This window comes from Carassius carassius, chromosome 15 (assembly GCF_963082965.1).
Source record: "Carassius carassius chromosome 15, fCarCar2.1, whole genome shotgun sequence".
NCBI lineage: Eukaryota > Metazoa > Chordata > Actinopteri > Cypriniformes > Cyprinidae > Carassius > Carassius carassius.
In genome coordinates this window covers 30,499,207-30,522,029 of record NC_081769.1, presented here as the reverse complement: position 1 = coordinate 30,522,029, position 22,823 = coordinate 30,499,207, and the positions used below count along the sequence as shown (strand labels likewise).

The following is a 22,823-nucleotide window of genomic DNA, read 5'->3' as shown; positions in this document are numbered from 1 at the left end:
AATTAATTAAATAGTTAAATCTACAAAAGAAGACTATTTTACCATTAATTTTGTGTGCTGTGTATCTTTAAGCTTATTAGACTATCACTCTAATGACAAAACTACTGTGTGCGTCACATGAGAAGCACAATATGGTGCCTATGTACTGCATTTCAAATCAGTCACTTATAATGTTACATTTTAGTCAGGATGCTTATGTAGACAGTAGAGATTAAAGCAGCTAACAGAAACAAGTTAGAAATATCTGACTATAAAACTCATAATATCAAAATATTTGGTTCAGCTGTCGGAGGAGAGATTCTTGAAATGAAATAACTAACCAGCTTGCTCCAAGGCCACCATCATGGACTGCTCAATGAGGTCTCTCTCGATGAAGCCGCGGAAGTCGTCCCTGTAGACGGTGAGGTCAGGCAACTGGAAGGTGCAGAGCGGAGTGTCCAGAAGTGGCTCGTTGCTGCCGCCTGTACTGGACACGTGTGAGCGGGCCAGAGAGACTATGGTGGAGCTGGCGTGAGAGATTCCCCTCGAAAGTCGCTTCTCCGTGGCTGCTGCCATGATACATGTTCAGATTACTGCGTATATTAGAGAATATAAAACTAGACACTGGTAAGCTATTATCTGGTGGACCTATTGTTATCAGTCCTCTACTACCTTCAATTCGCAAAAGAAGGTTAGTCAGGTGAGAGTGGGCAAGGCTTTGAAATGACATAAGCAACTAACTGTCATGATCATGGTAAATCATTTACAAAAATTATAAACCACATTTGAGAATTAAAGTCAGACCGTGCAGACAGACCTTCTAGTGCTTTCGTACCTTGAACAACCTCATCTTGGCGATGCAAGAGAGGCCGCCCCATCCGGGCCATCTCCTTTTCAAAGGAAGGATACTCTCTCTCTTCAGCAAAGGTGCATGAGAGGTTCCCAGCGTGCACTTGTCTCAGCTGTTCAAAGTCACTCAGTGCAGCCGAGAGGTTCCAGTTCTTTCCTGCGAAGAAAGCCACATTCATGAGGCATGCAAGAAAATAAGAGGTCATAGTTCCACTGCACCTCAGCTTAGGAGTTTAAATATTAACCCGATATCGCAGCAAAGTTCAATGACACATTCCGCTGCAGTTGCTTGTGCAAATACTGGTCAGTACCGACTGTCAAGTATGCATACTGCAGAATTATACATGTTTTAACTCATTCTCTTATCACCAGTGTTGCTGGGCAACATGTCATGGGTTTGTTAAGGCTTTACGGCACACATTTATACAGATGTGGTTTTGCTCTTCTGCAGACATTTAATCATAAAGACCTTAGTCAGGGAAGACACCATATTGAACTCTACATGGCTCATGTAGTTTTGTAAAGTATGTATAATCAAGAAAAGTAACATATAATATCATAATAATAAAAAATTGCATAAATATTATTTATGTCTGTATATGAAATCAGAGAGGGTGTTGGGGAAGAGGATGGTTTTGACTCACCCTCCAGCAGGTCTCTGGCCAGTCCGGGTTCAGCTCCAGTAGAACGGACAAAGTCGGACAGGACTGCGTCCATATCCAAAGTTATGTGATCATGAATTTACAGTGCAGAAGGGGGCATTAGGAGAGAGAAAAGACAGGAGAGCAATTCTCCCTCACAGCAGAAGAACTGTTTTGGCCAAACCTAAAGAGCAAGATAAGAAAACAGACTGTGAGGCCATGTTTAAGCTTTGGCTCTGTGCATCATATTGGTGCACATCACCAGAGATCTGTTGACTCCAGCAGTTACATGTCTTTCCTGTGACCTCTGCTGTGGAGCCTAGCAGTGCGCTTCAGTTTCCATTACAGAGAATATGCAATTCATTAGAAAGATGGCTACTATGATAGCGCTGTATCAGGCACATTTTAAAGTCCCAAATTATGTTATTACAACATATTGAGGGGAAAAACACCCACCCACACACAAAACAGGGCTCATCAAAAAGGATTTTTTTTCTGCTGACCTCCAAAGTCATAATAAAACAATTGTAATTTTGTCACATACACAAATATCAAAAGTGATATTAAAGACAAAATGTAACAAGTTTTCAACGCTGTTTGAGCTAACCTAACCAATCAGCATAGCATTAAAAGTTTTTTCCGTTCTTAACTCTTGAAGTCCTCGTGAGAATTTCCTACTTGTGCATTTGGAAGTCATAATTACAAACATGTGCATTCAAATGATTTTAGTTCAAACTAGTCATTTAGTCTGAATAAATGGTTGAGTTAGCAGTTTTGTTTATGTCTCTCTTTTGTATTTTATGTAAGACAGGAAACTTTTTTTTGTTCAAATGCAACACAAAGAAGAGCAAGTTGTGTGTGTAATTGATGTTTTCTCTGTGTCAGCACAAGAATGATGCATAGATAATGATGGAAAATTTAGTTTTGTCACGCAAGTCTGCCGCCTCAAAAACTGGCTAAATGAGTACTATTTTCTAGTAAGCTTTATAGTGATTCCTCATCAACAGCACACAAAACACACACAGACTAAACTGTACAGTCAATATTAACAGAAAGTACCATTCATGTGCACTTATCTCATACACTGTAAAAAAATTAATGAGCTAATTACTTAAAAAAAACTAAGGTAACAATATTACACATAATATTTTTGAGTAGTTTTTCAGGCTTGATTTTTTTTTTTTTATGGAATCTACCTGAATAAATCATGTGAAATCTCCTAAATTGATCTATGACACAATTCATTTAATATAATTAGGGAAATTTGTGCTCATTTATTCTGATTCTCAAAAGTCTGTGATTTTGAGTGAGGTCTGTTTGTATTTTGTTATTTTATACATTAACAAGACTTTATACAGCCAAACAGCTCAAGTAGGGAAATACTTGAGAAATGCTGGAAAGTACTGCACTTGCAAAGCTACTGCTCATTAAACAAGGCTTATTGCCTTAGAGGAGTAGTATCCATAACCATAAGCTCTACTCTTCTGCACAGTGGTAACGATTGCACTGCGCAATGGAAACTTCAATGTAACAGAAACTCTTACAAATGTCAAACATAACTGAACATTAAACATTAGATGCTTCCCTTCGCTCAAAAACATAAAGTAGCATTTAATTTCAAAATTTACTCTCCATATACAGCCATATGCAAAGCATGCTGGGAACTAACAATCACCTCTAAAATAAAACTGCAAAATTGAGCTAATTCTCTTAAAATAAATAGGCAACCTTCTTTCCTTAATTATTTTAGTTAAATCAGTTCCCCAATTCAAGCATCAAAACTGCTTAAGTCTCCTTAAAAAATTAGGAAAACACATCTCTTGGTTTTATTAGTAAAAAGTCTTCAGCATTTTCTATACAAAACTGAATCACAATTTCTTTAATGAAATCCACACATTATTTTAAATTATCACCTTAATATTTTTTTTATGAAAATTACAAGACCCATGATTCATTTTTTACAGTGTAGATTACATTCACTCCAACATGACTTGAAGGCTGCATAAAATCAAATGCACATAAAAGCTCTGATCCTTTATGCCTTAAACTGCACTGCCCGAAGCATCCTGACAGAAAGTGGTGGTCAGCTGAGAAGCCAGCACAGGAAAGCACTGGAGGAGCTGAACAATGCCACTGAACTATCAGTTACTGCTTTTATTAAAACTATTGAAAAATTTATTATGTACATAATGCAATATGCATATCTCAAAAACCTGCAATAAGTCAATGATTTTAATAATTCAGAAAGTTTAAGTTTACGTCTATGGTGATGTAATGAGCAAAGAATAAATTGGAAACAATTATGCTGCACCACAGAACACTTTTTTTTTTTCCACAGTTCACTATTTTTTTTATTACAATAATTTTGTACCAACTTGTTGTTAATATATATATATATATATATATATATATATATATATATATATATATATATATATATATATATATATATATATATATATATATATATATATATAGAATTCAAGTCTATGCCTCACATAGAGAATATCATAATTAAAACTATGACATATATAACGATTTGCCAATATTATTGGCTGATATGAGCTAGTCGCCGATATATTGGTATTGGTTAATATGCCGCAGATATGCCGATGATTTGAATTTTTTTTTTTTTTTACAGAACCAATAATGCAGATAAAATGCTTGAAATGGTGTAATTACTTAGTTTGTCCGTTGTTTGCTACTGGTGACCTGGATGAAACACTTTAAAGCTTAAGTCTATGGAAAACCATTGAAACTTTGAACGGCCATATCTCCATAATGGTGCAGATTCGCACCAAATTCAGGGGATCCCTTCAGCTTGAGGAACCCTCTAGAATGCAATCGAGTGTACGTCTAGAGGCGCTCTTTCGAATGAGACCACCCGTGCATTCGAGAGGGCTCCTCAAGCTGAAGGAATCCTCAGAATTTGGGGGAGATCCGCCAGCGCATTCGTGAGATCAGTAAGGAGGTCTCTTGTTCAGGCAGCATTCAAGTACGGTCTTATTGGACTGTAAGTGCCCTGTGAAGTGGTCTCACATGAAATTCCACCATGATTCCAGTTCCAAGGGAACGTAAATGTTACATTCAAAGGGCATTAAAGTGTGCAAGATGTGAATTTCTATTGTATTTATTTACAGAGGTATATTATGTCACACTTCACACTTTTCTAGTAAGTTTAGTCTGTGTGTGAAGACGGTAGTGCAAATCCGTGAATTAATGTTCTGATGTGAAATAAACTTCAACAGAATGAAGTTGAATGGAACTGAATTGAATTAAAGTTGAATAAACTTCAACTTTACTGTTCAGTGCATTGTCAGACCCATTTTGGATAATAAAGTTTAATGTTAAATTGTTAAATGCCCTGCCTCCATTACTCTGTCACATCATTATAAATGTTTGATCACCACATTTGAGTAATCATTGCAAAAATGTGTTTATGTATATATATTAGGGCTGAAACGATTCATCGAGTTACTCGATTAACACGATTGCAAAAATTCCTAGAGGCAAAAACTCTGCCTCGAAGCCTCATTAAATTCATATGACGCGCACTATACACGCAGGGATCTGATTCAAACTTCAATGATTCAGCATCTGAACCAAAAACATTCACTCCATGCTGTTTCACCAAGCGTAGCTGAAACAAGGTAACGTAGCCTAAGCCTATACATTGATGTTCACTAATTTTAATCCCATACTGTATTTGTAGCGATGTCATGATGCGGTTTGACTAGATATGATGTTTAGCTTTGATGTTTTTAAGTACTAAATGTATTCACTTTCAACTGCAAGAGAGTATAGCCAAAAAAAAAAGAACACCTTCACACACACACTAGGGCTGTCACTTTTTATTCGATATTCGAATATACATTCAAACATGGCGTGAAATATCCGTAATCGAATTATAAATAAAATATCCGGTTTTTAAAATACCATGTGTAGCGCATTCTTTACAGTCTATGATTAAACCGTTTGTTTTTTATTTTATTCTTTGCCATCTTATCCAGTAGAGGGCACTCTAGACGCATTGTAGCGTAGGCCCATGACCAAATCAAGCAAATAATAGCTAGTAGCCAGGCACGTCTGTGCGGTCACGTAGATATTCGAATATATTCGAATACATTGCATGATATTCAATATCCGTTCAAATTAGATTTTTCTCAAAAGTGACAGCCTTAACACACACATATGCACCCTCATCTCTCTCACGTCGAACCTGTGTAATCCGTCAATAAAAGAATATAAAGACACCCAGATGTGCAATAATTCTGAACAATTGTTTGTTCACATGTTTGTTGCAGAGCGGACCATCAGCATACGCTTTCGGAAGTATAAATGGAAGAAGTCTGTGTTCCGCGTCCGGATCACTCATGCGGAAAATATAACACCGGCTTAATCTAACAGTTCAACTGATCTTTTGAATACTTTGTATTTAACGTGTTCGTTTATGTACAATATTAGTGTTAAATTGCTGGACTTTAAATGAAATCTACTATTGATTTTCACCGTTGACTGATTTTGCAGAACATTTAAAATGATAACTTCCGTGCTCCGATGCGGCAGATTTGTCACAGGACGCGCAATATGACAGCTGCATCTGACTATATATGAACTAGCTGTTTTAAATACAGTATTTTTATATTTAACGTTAGTTTATCAGTATGTCTGAAAGTATATTTTTTTGATTATTGGTAATTCCATCGGCTCTCTCTCGCGCACATGCGCAGTTTAAGACATCAAATAGTTATGCTATGACAAGAACAAAGAGTCTCTCTCACTGCACCCATGCACGATAATATCGTCTATCGTCGATCTCACGGGCTGACGATATGACGATTTGAAAAATGACCATATCGCCCAACACTAAGCCCTACCATAGTGTCTGGATGACAGATCAAATTAATGTGCCAATTACATCTTCCTCAACAGGAAAATGCAAATCAACTCAAACAAAGGTGTCAGTTTTAATCCACTGACGTGTTAAATAATGATTCATTGCTGCTGATTACACTTCACAGGTTTGCTAACTAACAGAGACATCACATAAAGATGATGACATTCTGCAGTCAAAAGTTCCCAGGTTTAAATCTGCCCTCCCTGCCCTCCCTGTAAGCTCTGACTCAAACTTTTCAACATAATGCCCATGACTCATGATTCCTTACTGGGCCCTTTCCACCCCTACGCCCAACAAAAAGGCAGGCAGGCGGCTCACAGTGCTACTGATGGACATAAAGGGCTTTTTCAGTGAGGGGGCTGCTTTCTCTCTCGCGTTGACTTTGTTTGACAACTATAGAAGTGCGGCTAGAGAAAGACCAACAGCAAACATCTCTATCTGATGATTTCTAGGCATGTAAAGAGCTCCTGCCCAGAGCCGCTAATCAGACTAATCTACTGGGTGGGTATAAGATTAGTGACTCAAAACAGTTCCTCTCAATGTTCCAAGGAAATATGAAGAGCTAAATAAAACCTTGAACGACTCAGCAGCATATAGCTTGCTTCACACTCACCGGACATCTTTCATAACATTAGATAGAGTGAGTCAGCATCTTCTATAATACAAACAAACACAACAGGGCAGTAGTTCTAAAGGTCTGGGACCCCAGGACATAAGTCCATCTCTCAGCAGGACCATCCAACAAACAAAACTGTAAAAGACAGAAGTCATGCAGTTGTATAAATAAAAAAATAAAAATTGTGGTTCACCCAAAAATTTCAATTTTCTGAAAATGTACTCGCGCTCAGGCCAAAGATTTGGAGAAATTTTGCATTACATCATTTGCTTACCAATGAATGGGTGCCGTCAGAATGAGAGTCCAAACTGATAAAAACATCACAGTAATCCACACTACTCCACACTACTTATGAAATCAAAAGCTGCATGCAATAAACAAATCCATCATTAAAAAATCTGAGTCCTCTATACATAATATTGCTTTTTCATAATATTGCTATAATCTTTTCGTCTGAATAAGGAGAGAAAACCGCTTATGGAAAGGGGCGTTACATTTCTGACAAGTGCTTGCAGTGTTCAGCCAATCACAATGCACTGGTTCATCAGGCCAATCAGAGCAGACTGCACTTGTCAGAAGGAGGGACTCTGTAGAAAATAACGCATCTGAGAGGGGCGGGACATAGACCTACATTAATGTACAGTATTTGAAAAATTATGTGTTTTTTGAACATTAAAGCATGTCAACATAGGGCTGTCAAAAGACCCGGTACTTCGGTACCAAGTCGGTACTAAAAAAATTTAAATGTGACGGTACCAGGTTTCTTTAAGTACCGGTAGTACCGAGGACCTGTTCAAACCCGGTTCAGCGCTATGATTTCCGCGAAGCAAAAAACGAGGAAAATAAAACTTACATTTTAATATGGACAGTCATGGAATTTGTCAAAGTTAGCATAAATTAATCAAATCAAATCTCCATATGGACCAGTATCTGTAAATGTTAAGCCGCAAAAGTTGAAATATGAATCCGTGTTCTGCGCGTCTCTGTGTGAATTAATGAATGGCAGAGACGTGCGGGTTTGTTTACTACATAGACTGAAGCGCATGACGCTTGCATTAATTTCAGCATCTGAGCTTCAGAGTTCTCTCTCCATCAAGCGATCTGAACTTTTCAGTTCATCTCAATGGACGCACAGCGCACCTGTATTTGATGCTCTGTAAACTCTTTGTGAAGGCGTAGGGCTGTGACGGTTGCCGTGACAACCGCATCACCGCGGTGGTCGGTTGCTACCGCGGTTGTCTACTGCCACCAGCGGTAGTGCACGTGACGTCAGAAACTCTATAGCAAGCATAATACAAAGTTTTGTATATAAGTGTAATAACTGTAATAGTTGCAAATTCTAAATCTATGGTAATTAACAAATTACCTCAAACACAGTTTCCTTTAGATTGGAAAATACAATTTATGCATTCAGCAAATTAATTTAGTGTTGGGCGATGGATCTTGTTGGGAAAGCAAATACCACATCGCCGATCTGGAGTCATCTGCATTCATGTCACCCATCAGTGTTTGCACAAGTTCAAGTGATCGCAAATGCTGGCTGGTCAGGTACGGCTAGGCTTTCTCCAAACTGGACAAATACAAACGAGACAGCGATACATGAAAGATGAACGATTCCTATTTCAAAGAGAGCGCGTGCAGATGAGGAGTTAATGAGCTCGCTTGTTGGCGGAAAAGTAAACCGGACGCAACACAACCGCGTTGCGACAGGTTTATTGTCTATACAGGACATTTGAACTCTGTGTCAGTACCTCACAGACCGGACGGGGGATTTATCATGTCGTGTTGTGCTGCATCCAGTATAGCATCACTGATTATGATGAGTATTTTCTCGCGCTTCGTCGCTCGCGTCCGTTAGACAGGGTGTATTTAACTTTCTTATTTAGGCTACTTTCTTGTTTAACTGCATTATTTCTTTGATATTTATTTTAGTGTTTTGCAGGCGGCATTTACTGACAGAAGTGCTCAAATATACACGAACTGACGAGTTAAATATGATGTGTTAGATGAGTGAGACAGTGCTGGGCTGATTTCATAGACATGTGCATACATATAAATATATCCTGTATATAATATATATAAAAAATATTACATGCATGCAGAGTTTAAGTCAGCTTTAATCACCTTTTTTTTTGGTAATTCCATGAATTAACGGACCACGACACTGCTTGCACATAGTTTATTTCGCAGTTTGATATGAAAGGATATGCACAAAGGAAGCGCGCACCGGCGACTTTGAGCACAGGACCATCCGCGCTTGCTTAACTTGCACCTGATAATAAAGTGAGTGGAGCGCGTGTCTGAAACGTCTCCTGTTCAGTCATTCTGCGACTGAATAAATTCACTTCTTGTCATGAGAAAAAGTGACAGAAGCAGCAGTTGTGAGTGGGTGGCCATCTCCGCCCCTATATGTTAAATATTTTGAATACGTTAAACTGAAAAAAATTATCGCCTTCGTTAACGAACAACTTTTGACACTCATACATATATATATATATATATATATATATATATATATATTTATAATATTATTATTATAATATTATTATAATTTTTTTTTTTTTTATCAACACCGCGCCACCGGCGGTTGTTGGTCCATGACTACCGCAATGGTAAAAATCAGCCACCGTCACAGCCCTATGAAGGCGCACGACTCACCGACGCTTTACTGATAGCGCTGTTTCTCAAACATGCAAAGAGAGAGCGAGTGAGAGTCTTACCACGCTGAATCGACACGCTATATGTAAACTATTCTTTGTTGTCTTCTCTTATTCATTTTCATTTTCGAACAAGCAGAAGACATACCGATTTCTCCGATAGTGGGCGGAGCTAGTGCGCAAATGGCAATTTCATTGGCTGGCGCTGATCTAGTACAGTCCCTGTTTTGATTTCAGGAAATCAGTTTGACCGAACGCAGACAACGTGATTAATATTCATGAACCCAGCAGCTCATCAATTCATAGTGCATTGTATATACATTAGTATGATAGTAGAATTAGTAGTAGTATTATCTTTTAATAATAATTAATATGATCTATTACAATTTTTTTTACAGAAACCCTCAATGACCAAAAATATCTTAAGCATCACCACCAGTCTTAAGTTCAGTTAAAATGACAAATATATATATATATATATATATATATATATATATATACACAACCCGAATTCCGGAAAAGTTGGGACGTTTTTTAAATTTTAATAAAATGAAAACTAAAAGACTTTCAAATCACATGAGCCAATATTTTATTCACAATAGAACATAGATAACATAGCAAATGTTTAAACTGAGAAATTTACAATTTTATGCACAAAATGAGCTCATTTCAATTTTGATTTCTGCTACAGGTCTCAAAATAGTTGGGACAGGGCATGTTTACCATGGTGTCGCATCTCCTTTTCTTTTCAAAACAGTTTGAAGACGTCTGGGCATTGAGGCTATGAGTTGCTGGAGTTTTGCTGTTGGAATTTGGTCCCATTCTTGCCTTATATAGATTTCCAGCTGCTGAAGAGTTCGTGGTCGTCTTTGACGTATTTTTCGTTTAATGATGCGCCAAATGTTCTCTATAGGTGAAAGATCTGGACTGCAGGCAGGCCAGGTTAGCACCCGGACTCTTCTACGACGAAGCCATGCTGTTGTTATAGCTGCAGTATGTGGTTTTGCATTGTCCTGCTGAAATAAACAAGGCCTTCCCTGAAATGGACGTTGTTTGGAGGGAAGCATATTTTGCTCTAAAACCTTTATATACCTTTCAGCATTCACAGAGCCTTCCAAAACATGCAAGCTGTCCATACCGTATGCACTTATCCACCCCCATACCATCAGAGATGCTGGCTTTTGAACTGAACGCTGATAACATGCTGGAAGGTCTCCCTCCTCTTTAGCCCGGAGGACACGGCGTCCGTGATTTCCAACAAGAATGTCAAATTTGGACTCGTCTGACCATAAAACACTATTCCACTTTGAAATAGTCCATTTTAAATGAGCCTTGGCCCACAGGACACAACGGCGCTTCTGGATCATGTTCACATATGGCTTCCTTTTTGCATGATAGAGCTTTAGTTGGCATCTGCTGATGGCACGGCGGATTGTGTTTACCGACAGTGGTTTCTGAAAGTATTCCTGGGCCCATTTAGTAATGTCATTGACACAATCATGCCGATGAGTGATGCAGTGTCGTCTGAGAGCCCGAAGACCACGGGCATCCAATAAAGGTCTCCGGCCTTGTCCCTTACGCACAGAGATTTCTCCAGTTTCTCTGAATCTTTTGATGATGTTATGCACTGTAGATGATGAGATTTGCAAAGCCTTTGCAATTTGACATTGAGGAACATTGTTTTTAAAGTTTTCCACAATTTTTTTACGCAGTCTTTCACAGATTGGAGAGCCTCTGCCCATCTTTACTTCTGAGAGACTCTGCTTCTCTAAGACAAAGCTTTTATAGCTAATCATGTTACAGACCTGATATCAATTAACTTAATCACTAGATGTTCTCCCAGCTGAATCTTTTCAAAACTGCTTGCTTTTTTAGCCATTTGTTGCCCCCGTGCCAACTTTTTTGAGACCTGTAGCAGGCATTAAATTTTAAATAAGCTAATTAAGTGGATAAAAGTGTAAAATTTCTCAGTTTAAACATTTGCTACGTTATCTATGTTCTATTGTGAATAAAATATTGGCTCATGTGATTTGAAATTCCTTTAGTTTTCATTTTATTAAAATTTAAAAAACGTCCCAACTTTTCCGGAATTCGGGTTGTATATATATATATATATATATATATATATATATATATATATATACACACATTTAATATTCATATTCATTAGGCCTAAAAGTTAATTTTTACATAAAAGGCATTGTGCTAGAAATATTACTATTATTTAGTAAAATGTATGTGATACTGCTACTACTGTTGAAAAATTTATACAAATTTATTTTTTAAAGACATAAATCACAATATTTCTTCCATGTTTTAATTTTATTAGCAAATCCCCTTTATTTACCAAAAATAAAATGTTTAAATTTCATAAATTAAAAGACAAATTAAATTTGGGTGACACTTGTTTACTGTTTTTCATAATTATATAACTTGTAGAAAAACTTTAAACACAATTGTAAATAAGTATAAAGAATGGCATTGGTTTTATTTTTAGTGCTAAAAAGTTATTTTTTTTTTATTAGCATATTTTTGTGTTTCGCTTTGGTACCGAAATTGGTACCGAGAACCGTGGATTTTCACTGGTATCGGTACCGAATACAGAAATTTTGGTACCGTGACAACACTATGTCAACATATGTATACACCAAATACACAAAATAACGATCTTTAAAAAAAAAAAAGCATCATACGACCCCTTTAATAAACTGGGTAAATTAAAAATACAGTGGTTAAATTTAGAAGAAAAAAATAATAATTCTCTTTGTTTTAAAAAGGGTATAAAAAAAATAAAAAAAAAGTCATTTTCGATATTGAACAATATTATATTGTTGATAAATTTTTTTGCTATATCACCCAGCCCTACTCTCAACATCATATCTGTAGCATCATTATGGTATTCTGGTATTGCCAGAGACACCTAGGTGATGGATTGTAAACAGACAGCACCCAACAGATTTTTCTGCATTTGCTAGCCGGGCTTTTGTCTGTTACATAACGTGCATTGCTGCCAACACGTGGGTGCTTTAAGATAGCAGGATCACTGAAACAAGAGACACACAAGCAGAGGTCAACACGGTTGTGTTTGTTCTGTGCACTGAACTCTAGCCCTCTAACCTATATGACTGATGACTGCGATTGTGTTAAGGTTAAACTAATAACAAAGATTTGCATCAGTTTATGGAAATAACACAAACGCTTGCAACCATTGCACCCCTATAAATGGGCATCAAGGTTCAACAATAAAGATGACCCTGGGTCAGTGTTAGAGAGTTCAGGGCCATTTGAAGAAACTGTCACTCAGGTTAGTGCTGTGTTGTCAAATATGTTTTAATGATCATGTGCATGTTTATGCATTTGGATATATATATAAAGTACAGACCAAAGGTTTGGACACACCTTCTCAAAGAGCTTTCTTTATTTTCATGACTATGAAAATTGTAGATTCACACTGAAGGCATCAAAACTATGAATTAACACATGTGGAATTATATATGGAATTATATACATAACAAAAAAGTGTGAAACAACTGAAAATATGTCATTTTCTAGGTTCTTCAAAGTAGCCATCTTTTGCTTTGATTACTGCTTTGCACACTCTTGGCATTCTCTTGATGAGCTTCAAGAGGTAGTCACCTGAAATGGTCTTCCAACAGTCTTGAAGGAGTTCCCCGAGAGATGCTTAGCACTTGTTGGCCCTTTTGCCTTCTGTCTGCGGTCCAGCTTACCCCTAAACCATCTCGATTGGGTTCAGGTCCGGTGACTGTGGAGGCCAGGTCATCTGGCGCAGCACCCCATCACTCTCCTTCTTGGTCAAATAGCCCTTGATGCCTTCAGTGTGACTCTACAATTTTCATAGTCATGAAAATAAAGAAAACTCTTTGAATGTGAAGGTGTGTCCAAACTTTTGGTCTGTACTGTATACACACACACACACACACACACACATATTCATACTAGGAATGACACAGTTCGCTGAAAAAAAAGGAACTGTTCGGTTCACCACACATGGTTTGGTACGCTAATATATTTTTCTGTTGATGGATGCACATTCTGACTTCCCAGACATTACAACAACAGCGATGAAAAAAAAAAACCTTGGACAATCCATTCACTCTTGTTCAATGCAAATGCGGTATGCAGGAATATGAGCAGTCATTTATTCCGTCATCACCTGGGTGCTGATAGCGCACACTCACAAATGAGACCCGAATAGCACACGTTAATATGTGTTTAAACTATACTCATTTAAGCTTTGTCAGTTTAAACATCTAAGAGACAAAGGACGCAAGCTTGCGTGCGGTGAGAAGATTTGTGCATACACTCACCCGAAGCACGCAAACCTGCGACTCAGAACACGCGCAAATATTAAGCTCTCTCTGAAGTATTGTGTTTAAATGGACAAATTCAGACAACAATTATGTCAAAACGCCCATCTTGGTAAGTATCCTACAGCAGACATAGCCGGCTGAACGTAGGCCTACTGGATCAGTGCATTCTCATAAAGTGACAGTCTTTATATTAATCAAACAGCAACAACAAAGAAACCACTCACTGCTCTTGATTAAAAAGCTTTTGTAACTTTAATAAAAAATTCTCTTTAATTTTTACAGTCCAATATATAGTGCAGTTTTAAATATGATTACTTTACTTTATTAAATTTCTGTACCTAAAAACTAATGCTAGACCTATCTAAATAAATTAATAAACGGAAACTCACTGTTTATTTTTTGTATCTTTACTCTAATGTATTTATTTGTGCTGTTGCTTGTAGTTAGATAGAATATTCTTATTTTTGTATTTTTATTAGAAAGTATAGTTTTTCCATAAACATAGCACATACCGAACTGTACCGAAAACCGTGACTAAAACCGAACCTTGAAACAGTTGAACCGTGCCACCCTTAGCATACACACACACACACACACACGTAAAGCAATAACGTCATTGTTTTATAGCCTTCATGGACCTGATAATAGCCTGAAATACTGACCAGGACAGCGGAAAAAAATCCCCAGTTGAATCCAGATGCATGCAACAAGACTTGACATGCTTCTCCTGATTTGCTTGTCAAATCTCCTCAATATATCTTATGACAAGTATGGAATATAAATATGACAACAGAGCACTGCTCACATCTTAAAGTGAGTTTGAATTAACAAAGTTTACTCTATGGCAACAATCTGCATCTCCATGGTAGCTGACATCTGACTTCAGTACATTTGACTTCTTTTATCCCCAAAAGTAGGCTGACAAATACATGAGTGAGTTAGAAATTAGAATAATAGCTGCAGGTGCAATGACAGATATAATGCAAATAAATGGAATGAATGCTTATTTTCCCCCATATTTACTCAATTCACAAAAATCTGTAAATTTAAGAAAGGAGGAAAGAAGAAGGGAGGTAACTAATACTCTGTTAAAACGTTATTAGTGTATTAACATTAAACAATGCAAAAACATTTTAGTAAATAAAGAATTTTGGGAGTTTGTTTTACAAGAAAATACTGTTTATCAATGTTTAATACAATGTATTACTTGATGTTTCTAATAGCAATTTCTGAGTTAAAATAGTTTCATAGTAAATCCTACACCAAATTTTCCTCTATGTATTAAAAAATTTGACTAATTTAGTTAATGACACAAGAGTCAGCAACTAAAGAGGTTTGTTTGAATATGTTATAGACGTTGTTTCTCTTCAGGTGGTGTCTGCTCATGCAGAGCTAATGACTAATAATGAACTCACTAGTGACAAACACCAGCATACATGAGCAAGATAAAACGCTAACCAGCCATCTGCTACTCATAATCCAAATTAGTAATGCCAGACAAAATAAAATCTAAACTAAGGTGGCCAGACATTCATGATCTGAATATAAATGCAATACTGGAACTAGAAAGTCTGAGCTGAAATGATTTCTGAGGTTTGGAGCAGACCTCCTCGACAGATGTATCAGAAGTCACTGATGAAGGGTTATGGGATGAATGATCCCCGTGGTTTTAGAGCTGCATTAATGAGCCCAACTGGTATCAAGCAACCACCACTGCTGAGATTGAAAGCAGGAGAGGCTGCTTGTCAATCACAACTTGACTCATGCTTGTCACACTCACACCATGTCCTGACCAGGTGTGACACGACCATTTGAGTGTCAAGTAATTTTTCTCACTGAATGCTGAGAGAAGCAACAAAATCAAAGCCAACGGGAACATATTTGAAGTTTAAAGATTCTACTCTGTTAGCAAAATTGGAAAAAATATATATAAAAAAAAAAAAAAAATACATAAAAAAAAAAAAATATCCATGGCCCAAATAAAATGACGTTTTCTTGCTAATAAAATGACGTTTTCTTGCTAATAAAATGCACATTCTTGTGAATACAAATTACAGCAGAGCATTAAGTATAATTTCATGAGCAAAGTGAATTATTGTCAATGCATAAATCAAACAAAGTCCGAAGAAGTCTTGTAAGATCTGATGAGCCAAGCAAACTTGGTTCTGGCGTAATCCATTTGGACATGAGATGTGTAGTATTATTATGTAACATCACTGCTAGGGCTCTGTCATGTGGCAAAGAGGAGATAGAACCAGTTTGCTCTCAAAACCCAGCTTGCAACCTCTCACTAATGCACCAAAACAGACCATGCAAAGATTAGACACTGAGGCCTGAAATCAAAGGCCGTCTCATGGGGTTGGGTGGGGATGTCTACACTCTTGGGAAATTCAAGGACTTCATCGCAGATATATGCTCTTTAGCATCCTGTCCAGCCCTCATTAAAAAGTAATTAGTGCAAAGCAAACCAACTGTTCAGCCAGAGCATGGAGTAACTGTTAATTTGTCCATTTGCAGTTAAGAAAATGTGCTAAACCGTCCAGATGCAGTCCTCTGTGACTCCTAATCAATATTTTCAAACTAGTGGTCACCAAGGCCGATATATCGGCCAATATTTGGCATATTTTTTTTATATCGACATAAGACGATAAGTATTTCTGCTTGGCCGATGTGTTAGAGGCAGGACATTTTATTATAGTGGTGCTGAGAGCGGCACACTGTGCTCACATTCTATTAATAATAGGAAAAAGGAATCCATCTAATAAATTATTGGCAGGTGTGGCAAAACGTTGATGACTAAACTGTTTTAATGTCAATTCTAATATTGGGAAATGGGTCAAAAGTCTGATGAGAGAGACGTCTTGCAAATGTAAATGTAACAAACATCTTTGGAGCACTCTGTGTGACTAGAGCTTTCAACGCACGTTCAAGCTCTTATCAGCAAAGCGCCAAGTTTAGAAAAGCCTGTTCTTGACTACTAAAAATAGCCATATATAATCATAGTCCAAAAAAAGCAACACAAAGTACAAAGTAAAGTCTGCAAAACAGACAGCAGTGAGAGAGGAATCAGGAGGTAAGAAATCTGGCAAACCCCCATGCTATGAATACCATGGAACACAATTAACTTTATTGATATGACTGAAGGTTTTTTTTTGTTTTTTTTGTTTTTTACAGTGAGACGAGCTTGCAGTAAATGATGTAATACTCTATTTCAGCTACAGTCCACTCTAGCAAGCAATAAAGATAAAAGAATGATGTCACAGTCAACATGTTTTTTTCTCTGAAAGGGTCACTGAATTCAGGACAGGCACTGGAAACAGTGTGTATATACACTGTACGTTAGTAACAAATGCTGAGTTAGAAAATCTACAGAGTGCAGTGCCTTTTAAATAGCTTAAAGAATTTGTTTGGAAAATAGTTAAGAGCTTGCTAAAGTCTACTTACATCTAACAATACAAATATTTAAAGATATGCCTATCAGCAAGGACACACAATATTTGCCTCAACAGATTCTTTCTTAGGAGTGCAGTACTCCATTTACTGCATTAAAACCCATTCTTCCACAGATTTTAATTAAAAAAAAATCTGTAAAGAAAAGGCCATCTTGGTACCACAATGGCAATTCTGCTTCATGGCTATGCCTACTGCTGTGCTGCAAAAAATAAGAGAAAAAAATGCAAGATAACGACAGTTATGTTTTCATTGACCCTGGCAAACAATCCTCCAAAGTTTTCACAGTGCAGGGGAGTTTGCCAACCCAAACTAAACAATGTTTAGGTCATACAACAAAGTCATACTGTACTGTGTACATGGTTTGGGTTTCCCCTTTCTCATCCACATCTGACTGTAACATTTTTTGTATTTGAATTTAACAAACACGCCTTAGAAAAACAGACATCTGAGCAGCAATAGTCTGAAGCGCACAATCACATTTGGAATCTTCTGTCATTTGAAAAATGTGCAATGCTCACTGTGCCATGGTAAACTAGTTGCAGCTCCTATAAATACTATTGTTGCTTGAATGATTAATGAGTTGTTGTATTTACTCTGATGCTGTTATGCAATCTGTATTAATGTGGCCGGGTGTGGTTTGGGTTTTGATTCACACATCATTTTTAAAAGGCACATGTATTTAATGAGATTTTATCTAACGTTACTGCTTCCTTTCATCAAGCAAAAGCAGTCTACCATGACCTTAAGTAAACTCAAAGAAACATATCTGTACAAAACGTTTAAACAAGTCATGCTTAACTGCTTTGTTGTTCAAATAAGACACATCAAACAAACCAATTCAAGGAGTGACTTTTCACCAGGGTAAACAGAAAAGTAATATTTCTTCCATATCAAACAAATGTATTATCAAGAAGGACATTTGGACCACAAAACAACAAATAGGCAGCTCAACATAAATTATCCACAGCCTAAGGCAGCTACTGCTCATGTGAATCCCCACGTGCTGCAAACTCGACAGCCAGGCATCTTTACGTCAATAATCCCTGTGATGTCATCCCAGGCGAAAGACTCCTCTTCGGCATCTCTGTGATAGGATTACGGCTGCTCTGGATCGAGACTGATGTTCAGGGCATGAGGAATGAGCCATGTGATCAGCACACTTTCACATCAGGCACTGGGCCCAGTGACAGTCAGTGCTGGTGGCTTGGGTAAACTGATGGTTACATGGCTGATATTGTTTATTTGACTCACTGGCCACTGTTTAGGACTAGCGGTTCTGCTTTTGTTGCACAGTATAATCTGCGGTGCTCTGAAGAATAGCGGTTTGTTAAGGAACACTGTGAAGTTGACACATAGGTCTGGGGCAGCGGGGTATGCTGCTAACGGGACTCTCCAGAGTAATGAATCAAACCGTGGGCACTGGCTGTCGTCACACGGCCTTTTGGAGAAACCAAGAGAACAGTTATTTCCTAGGAAGCTCCGTGTTGTAGAAGAAACAACCTGCATTTTAAAGCTACATATTAACATCTAGCCGTTAGAGACAATAGCTCTTTGACTAGACATAATATGAGCAGTTAGTCACTTTTATTCAGGTTCAATTCACCTGGAGCAAACTGCTCGATCTAGTGCTTCGTTTAAGGACACAATGCTGATGGTGCATGTTGGCTCATATCAAATGAAAACATATTGTTCCTTTATATATAAAGAAGCAAGAAGTCTACAGCTGAGGGTCTCATATCAATTTAATATTGTAACATGTTTATCAGGGCAGAGGATTGTTGTGGGAGCATTTTGGCTCAGTGCTAACACTGTAAGTGATATGAAGTCTCTGCCCCAACTGCTCTCATTCACCAGCTGTTCACAGGCCCACTGGTGAGGGGACACCTCTTAAATTTTCATAATTAACAAGTAGCACCTGCATGTTCTTACCTGACACCCAGCTCACAATTAGCTCTCAAAAATAAATAAACAAAACAAGGAATTACACATAAACAGACTGATGTGAAGCTCTGAATATAAGCATTGGTTTTCAGGTGTCTGAAACACATCAAATATTCTTACATGCCATGTTTGGTCAATTATGCACAATGCCTGTACGCTATTTTCAAACTCCTTTTCATTCATTACTGTCAGCATGTAAGAAGGAAAAGGAAAACAAAGCCAAAACTACTTAAAAGTCCCAGACAGGACATGTCCAGGAAAAAGAGGATGCATGGTTACCTTACAGGTATCACTATTGCTATTAAATAGTGATGATCATGCAGTCATACACACTGCTGCAAACTGGACCAACTTCCCTAAACTGTTTACCCATCAAGTTAAGTTGCCAAAAAAACATTAATAACATCATGTAGAGTAGAAATGAGGGAGCAGGGACCTACAAAGCACAGTCCACTCGTGTTCTTTAGTTTCAGGTGTGCTGGAAATAGAGAATGACTCAGAGGAAAAAAAACCTCTAAGATCATGTAACTTTCAACCTGTTTACTGCAAACCATAAATCAACACACTTTTCTGGGTATTACACAAGGTCTTTGAGCTTCGGAGTAAACTACAGAATGAAAAGAACATTAGTCTGAATTAAGGTTGGGCTGATAAATGATGCCATCACGATGTTGCGCCAACATAGTACTCTGAAAATAAGTGAATGCCCATGTTCATTTGTCAACTATGCAGGAATAAAAACAAATAAAAATTCACAATGAGGCTGATATGTTGGTCTGTGTTTAAACTACAAAGGATTATTTTCAAGGTCCACACAAGAAAAACAAAACAAAAAAACAAGCCCAAACGATCTAAAACCCTAAGACTTTGTTTGCATGTCCTACTTTCATGTTTAGGGGTGGCTGCCTTCACTAAACAACAAGCTGACAAAAGAGATTGTAAATACAGAGCTGAATAATTCAAGGCTGAGTGTAACCGTACCCACACATTGTAGGGATTCAAACCATGGCAGCAAGACCCCAAAGCTTTCATTTTAAGTGGGGTTTGATAATTAGCACCCCACACTCTGAGAACTCTGTCAAACTCCACCAGAAGAAAAGAAGAAGGACAGTTGTGAAAAAAAAAATAGATTATTAACATATATTCCTTACAAAATTGGGTCACTGAAAAGCACTGCCTTTCAACAGACTCTGAAATTGGCGCAATCACAAAACAAAACATTTCACCTGTCCTTGGCTGGTTGCTGTAATATACAGTTAAAGATGCGATCAGTAAGACTTTGTTTGTGTTTAGCAAACTCTTATTAATTATTTTATTGATTTTAACAACTGATGTCCCACTGTTTATTCTCAACCGGTGTAAAACTGCTAATTGAGAGATTTTATCAATAGCGTGACACATGATGTCGATATGGCAGTGCCCATACAAAGGCAATCAGTTCCACGTTGAATAAAATATGATTTTTTTAGATGACTGAAGTGGTTGGCTGCCATTTACTTCTACATAAGTAAAACTCTTTAATTATCAAAAATTACTAAGTGCTAAATATTAAATATTGCTACGTGTGTGTCTGTGTGTGTCAACATTATACATCTTGAATATTAATATTTATTGGTAAAAATTACTGAGTGGCCCTTAAACCTATATATGTATATTATAATCTTCTTCTGACTGAATGCATTTGCTATTTGCAAGATTATGATCTTTAGTTGAATTAACATATGAAGATAACAGAGGATATAGATCAGGTCATCATATAACACAATGGATATAATATGCACAATGAAACAGTATGAGACACATTGCACACAACATGATAAGCTACAGTACATACAACAAATGGCAAACAAATATGATGCACAGGTCAGCATATGTAGTATATAACACACACATAACGTTACCTATATATGACAACCAAATAACTGTGAAGTACGACGGGTCAGTGGGCTGAAAGGAGTGTACACAACAAATAGGCAGCCACATGGTAGCTTCAAAAGTGTTCAATAATCTAGAACACATTTTCACTTCTTACTAATTTAAAGCTTTGAAGCCACACAATTTGTCCTTCTTCTTGACCAGTTAGTTAGCTGCTCGGCTAGCGGACAGTGAGTGACTCTCAAAGTTGTAGGGACACAATTATTGCGTTAGCCCACAAATTGAGGATCAAGTCTTGTTATATACAATTGAGAGCATTTAATAAGACTTGTAATGAACTTTTATAGTCTGTGACGGTTAACGTTAGTTAATTTAGTTTCGGCAGTTAAAGAAGGGTCAACCATACGCTCACCATACCTCTCAGATTGTGTCCAGCCTAAAACATGACTTAACGGCCAACTTTCTCTTATTAACGCTCTACTTTCGCACAGTTTTTCACATAAAACATTTAATTTGGCGTCAAACTGTGGATAAAGTGGAAATAACGGACACTTTAGTTTTATCACCGACACTCGGCCGCTGAAGAATTCCGTTACAAAACGCTCGTGAGGGGTTTTCAGGCTCGCGCAGCTAAAGCTAATGTATTTGCGCGCTTACCTCGAGCGGCCTCGCGGAATTTCTCTCTCATTTCCATCCACTCTGTCTTTCGTTCGCAGAAATTCACTTCCTCCGAGGGTAATGTGCTATTCAGCTTTGTGTGAATGTTAAAAATACGTCTCGCTTCTTGTCTTGAAAAGACTTGACGACTAAGTACATTCTTACTCCCACAACAACAACAATGTCAACCGAGGCGCTACAAATCCGCCCATCTAAGGAAATTCAACTGGCCGTTTGGGCCAATCAGAGAGAGAGTTGAGTTTGACAGGCACATGTGTGAGCCAATGGCGGTAGGAGTTTCCTTTTAAGCTCAGTATTCCACGCTGGTTGGTTAACCGCATTGTACACGATGGGCATCGGTTCGAGTAGCCTATGAAAAAAAATTTCCTTGAGTGACAAAGCCTAAGGAACAATTTTATTTAAGGGGGACCGTCTTAGTCATTATACAAATTGCTGATGCTGGAAAAACGTCATCAGCATCTTGTCTGGTCAATTCCACCTTCTGTCAGCATGACCTCAGAAGTCATCTTTCCTTTGTGATAAGTTGACGCCTATCATTTCAGTTGAAAACTGGCCTAAAAACATTTCCTAATAGAGATATGACATTCCTATGTGGTGAACATTTCAGATCTGATGTAAAAATAAATAAAAGCAAAGCACATCAAATATTTGTGTAATTTTGATCAACTCCGCTTAAAAGTGAGCAATTCAATATGCAACTATCTGAACACCAAGTCATTTTGTGTCCTATTTTTAAATTGAAAATACTGGTAAAAAAAGAACAATGTCAATGATTACAAAAACAAGTTGGATAGAATAACATCTAATTATTAAACTATTTGTGGTCAACATTAGTCAATGGATTAAAATCATTGCAAAAATTTGCACATGACAAGCAATGTTAAAAAAATTAATCTCAAAAGAAAC

At 37.4% G+C, this 22,823-nt stretch overlaps 1 protein-coding gene across 3 annotated transcripts in view; it reads right to left on the bottom strand.

Annotated features, from left to right (window-relative positions):
- The window catches only part of otud7b (OTU deubiquitinase 7B), a 30,634-nt gene extending 8,537 nt beyond the window's left edge, over window positions 1–22,097 (bottom strand). For 2 of the 3 annotated variants that reach the window (XM_059568468.1, XM_059568470.1), the window contains exons 1-4: window positions 21,897–22,097; window positions 1,473–1,653; window positions 815–985; window positions 321–548 (exon numbers count right to left, since the gene is read on the bottom strand). In XM_059568468.1, coding sequence (XP_059424451.1) covers window positions 321–548; window positions 815–985; window positions 1,473–1,545 — 472 coding nt within the window. In that variant the 5' untranslated portion in view covers window positions 1,546–1,653; window positions 21,897–22,097. The remainder of the gene's footprint in view (window positions 1–320; window positions 549–814; window positions 986–1,472; window positions 1,654–21,896) is intronic. The other variant, XM_059568469.1, reaches the window with a different exon arrangement.
- Window positions 22,098–22,823: the final 726 nt, after the last annotated feature.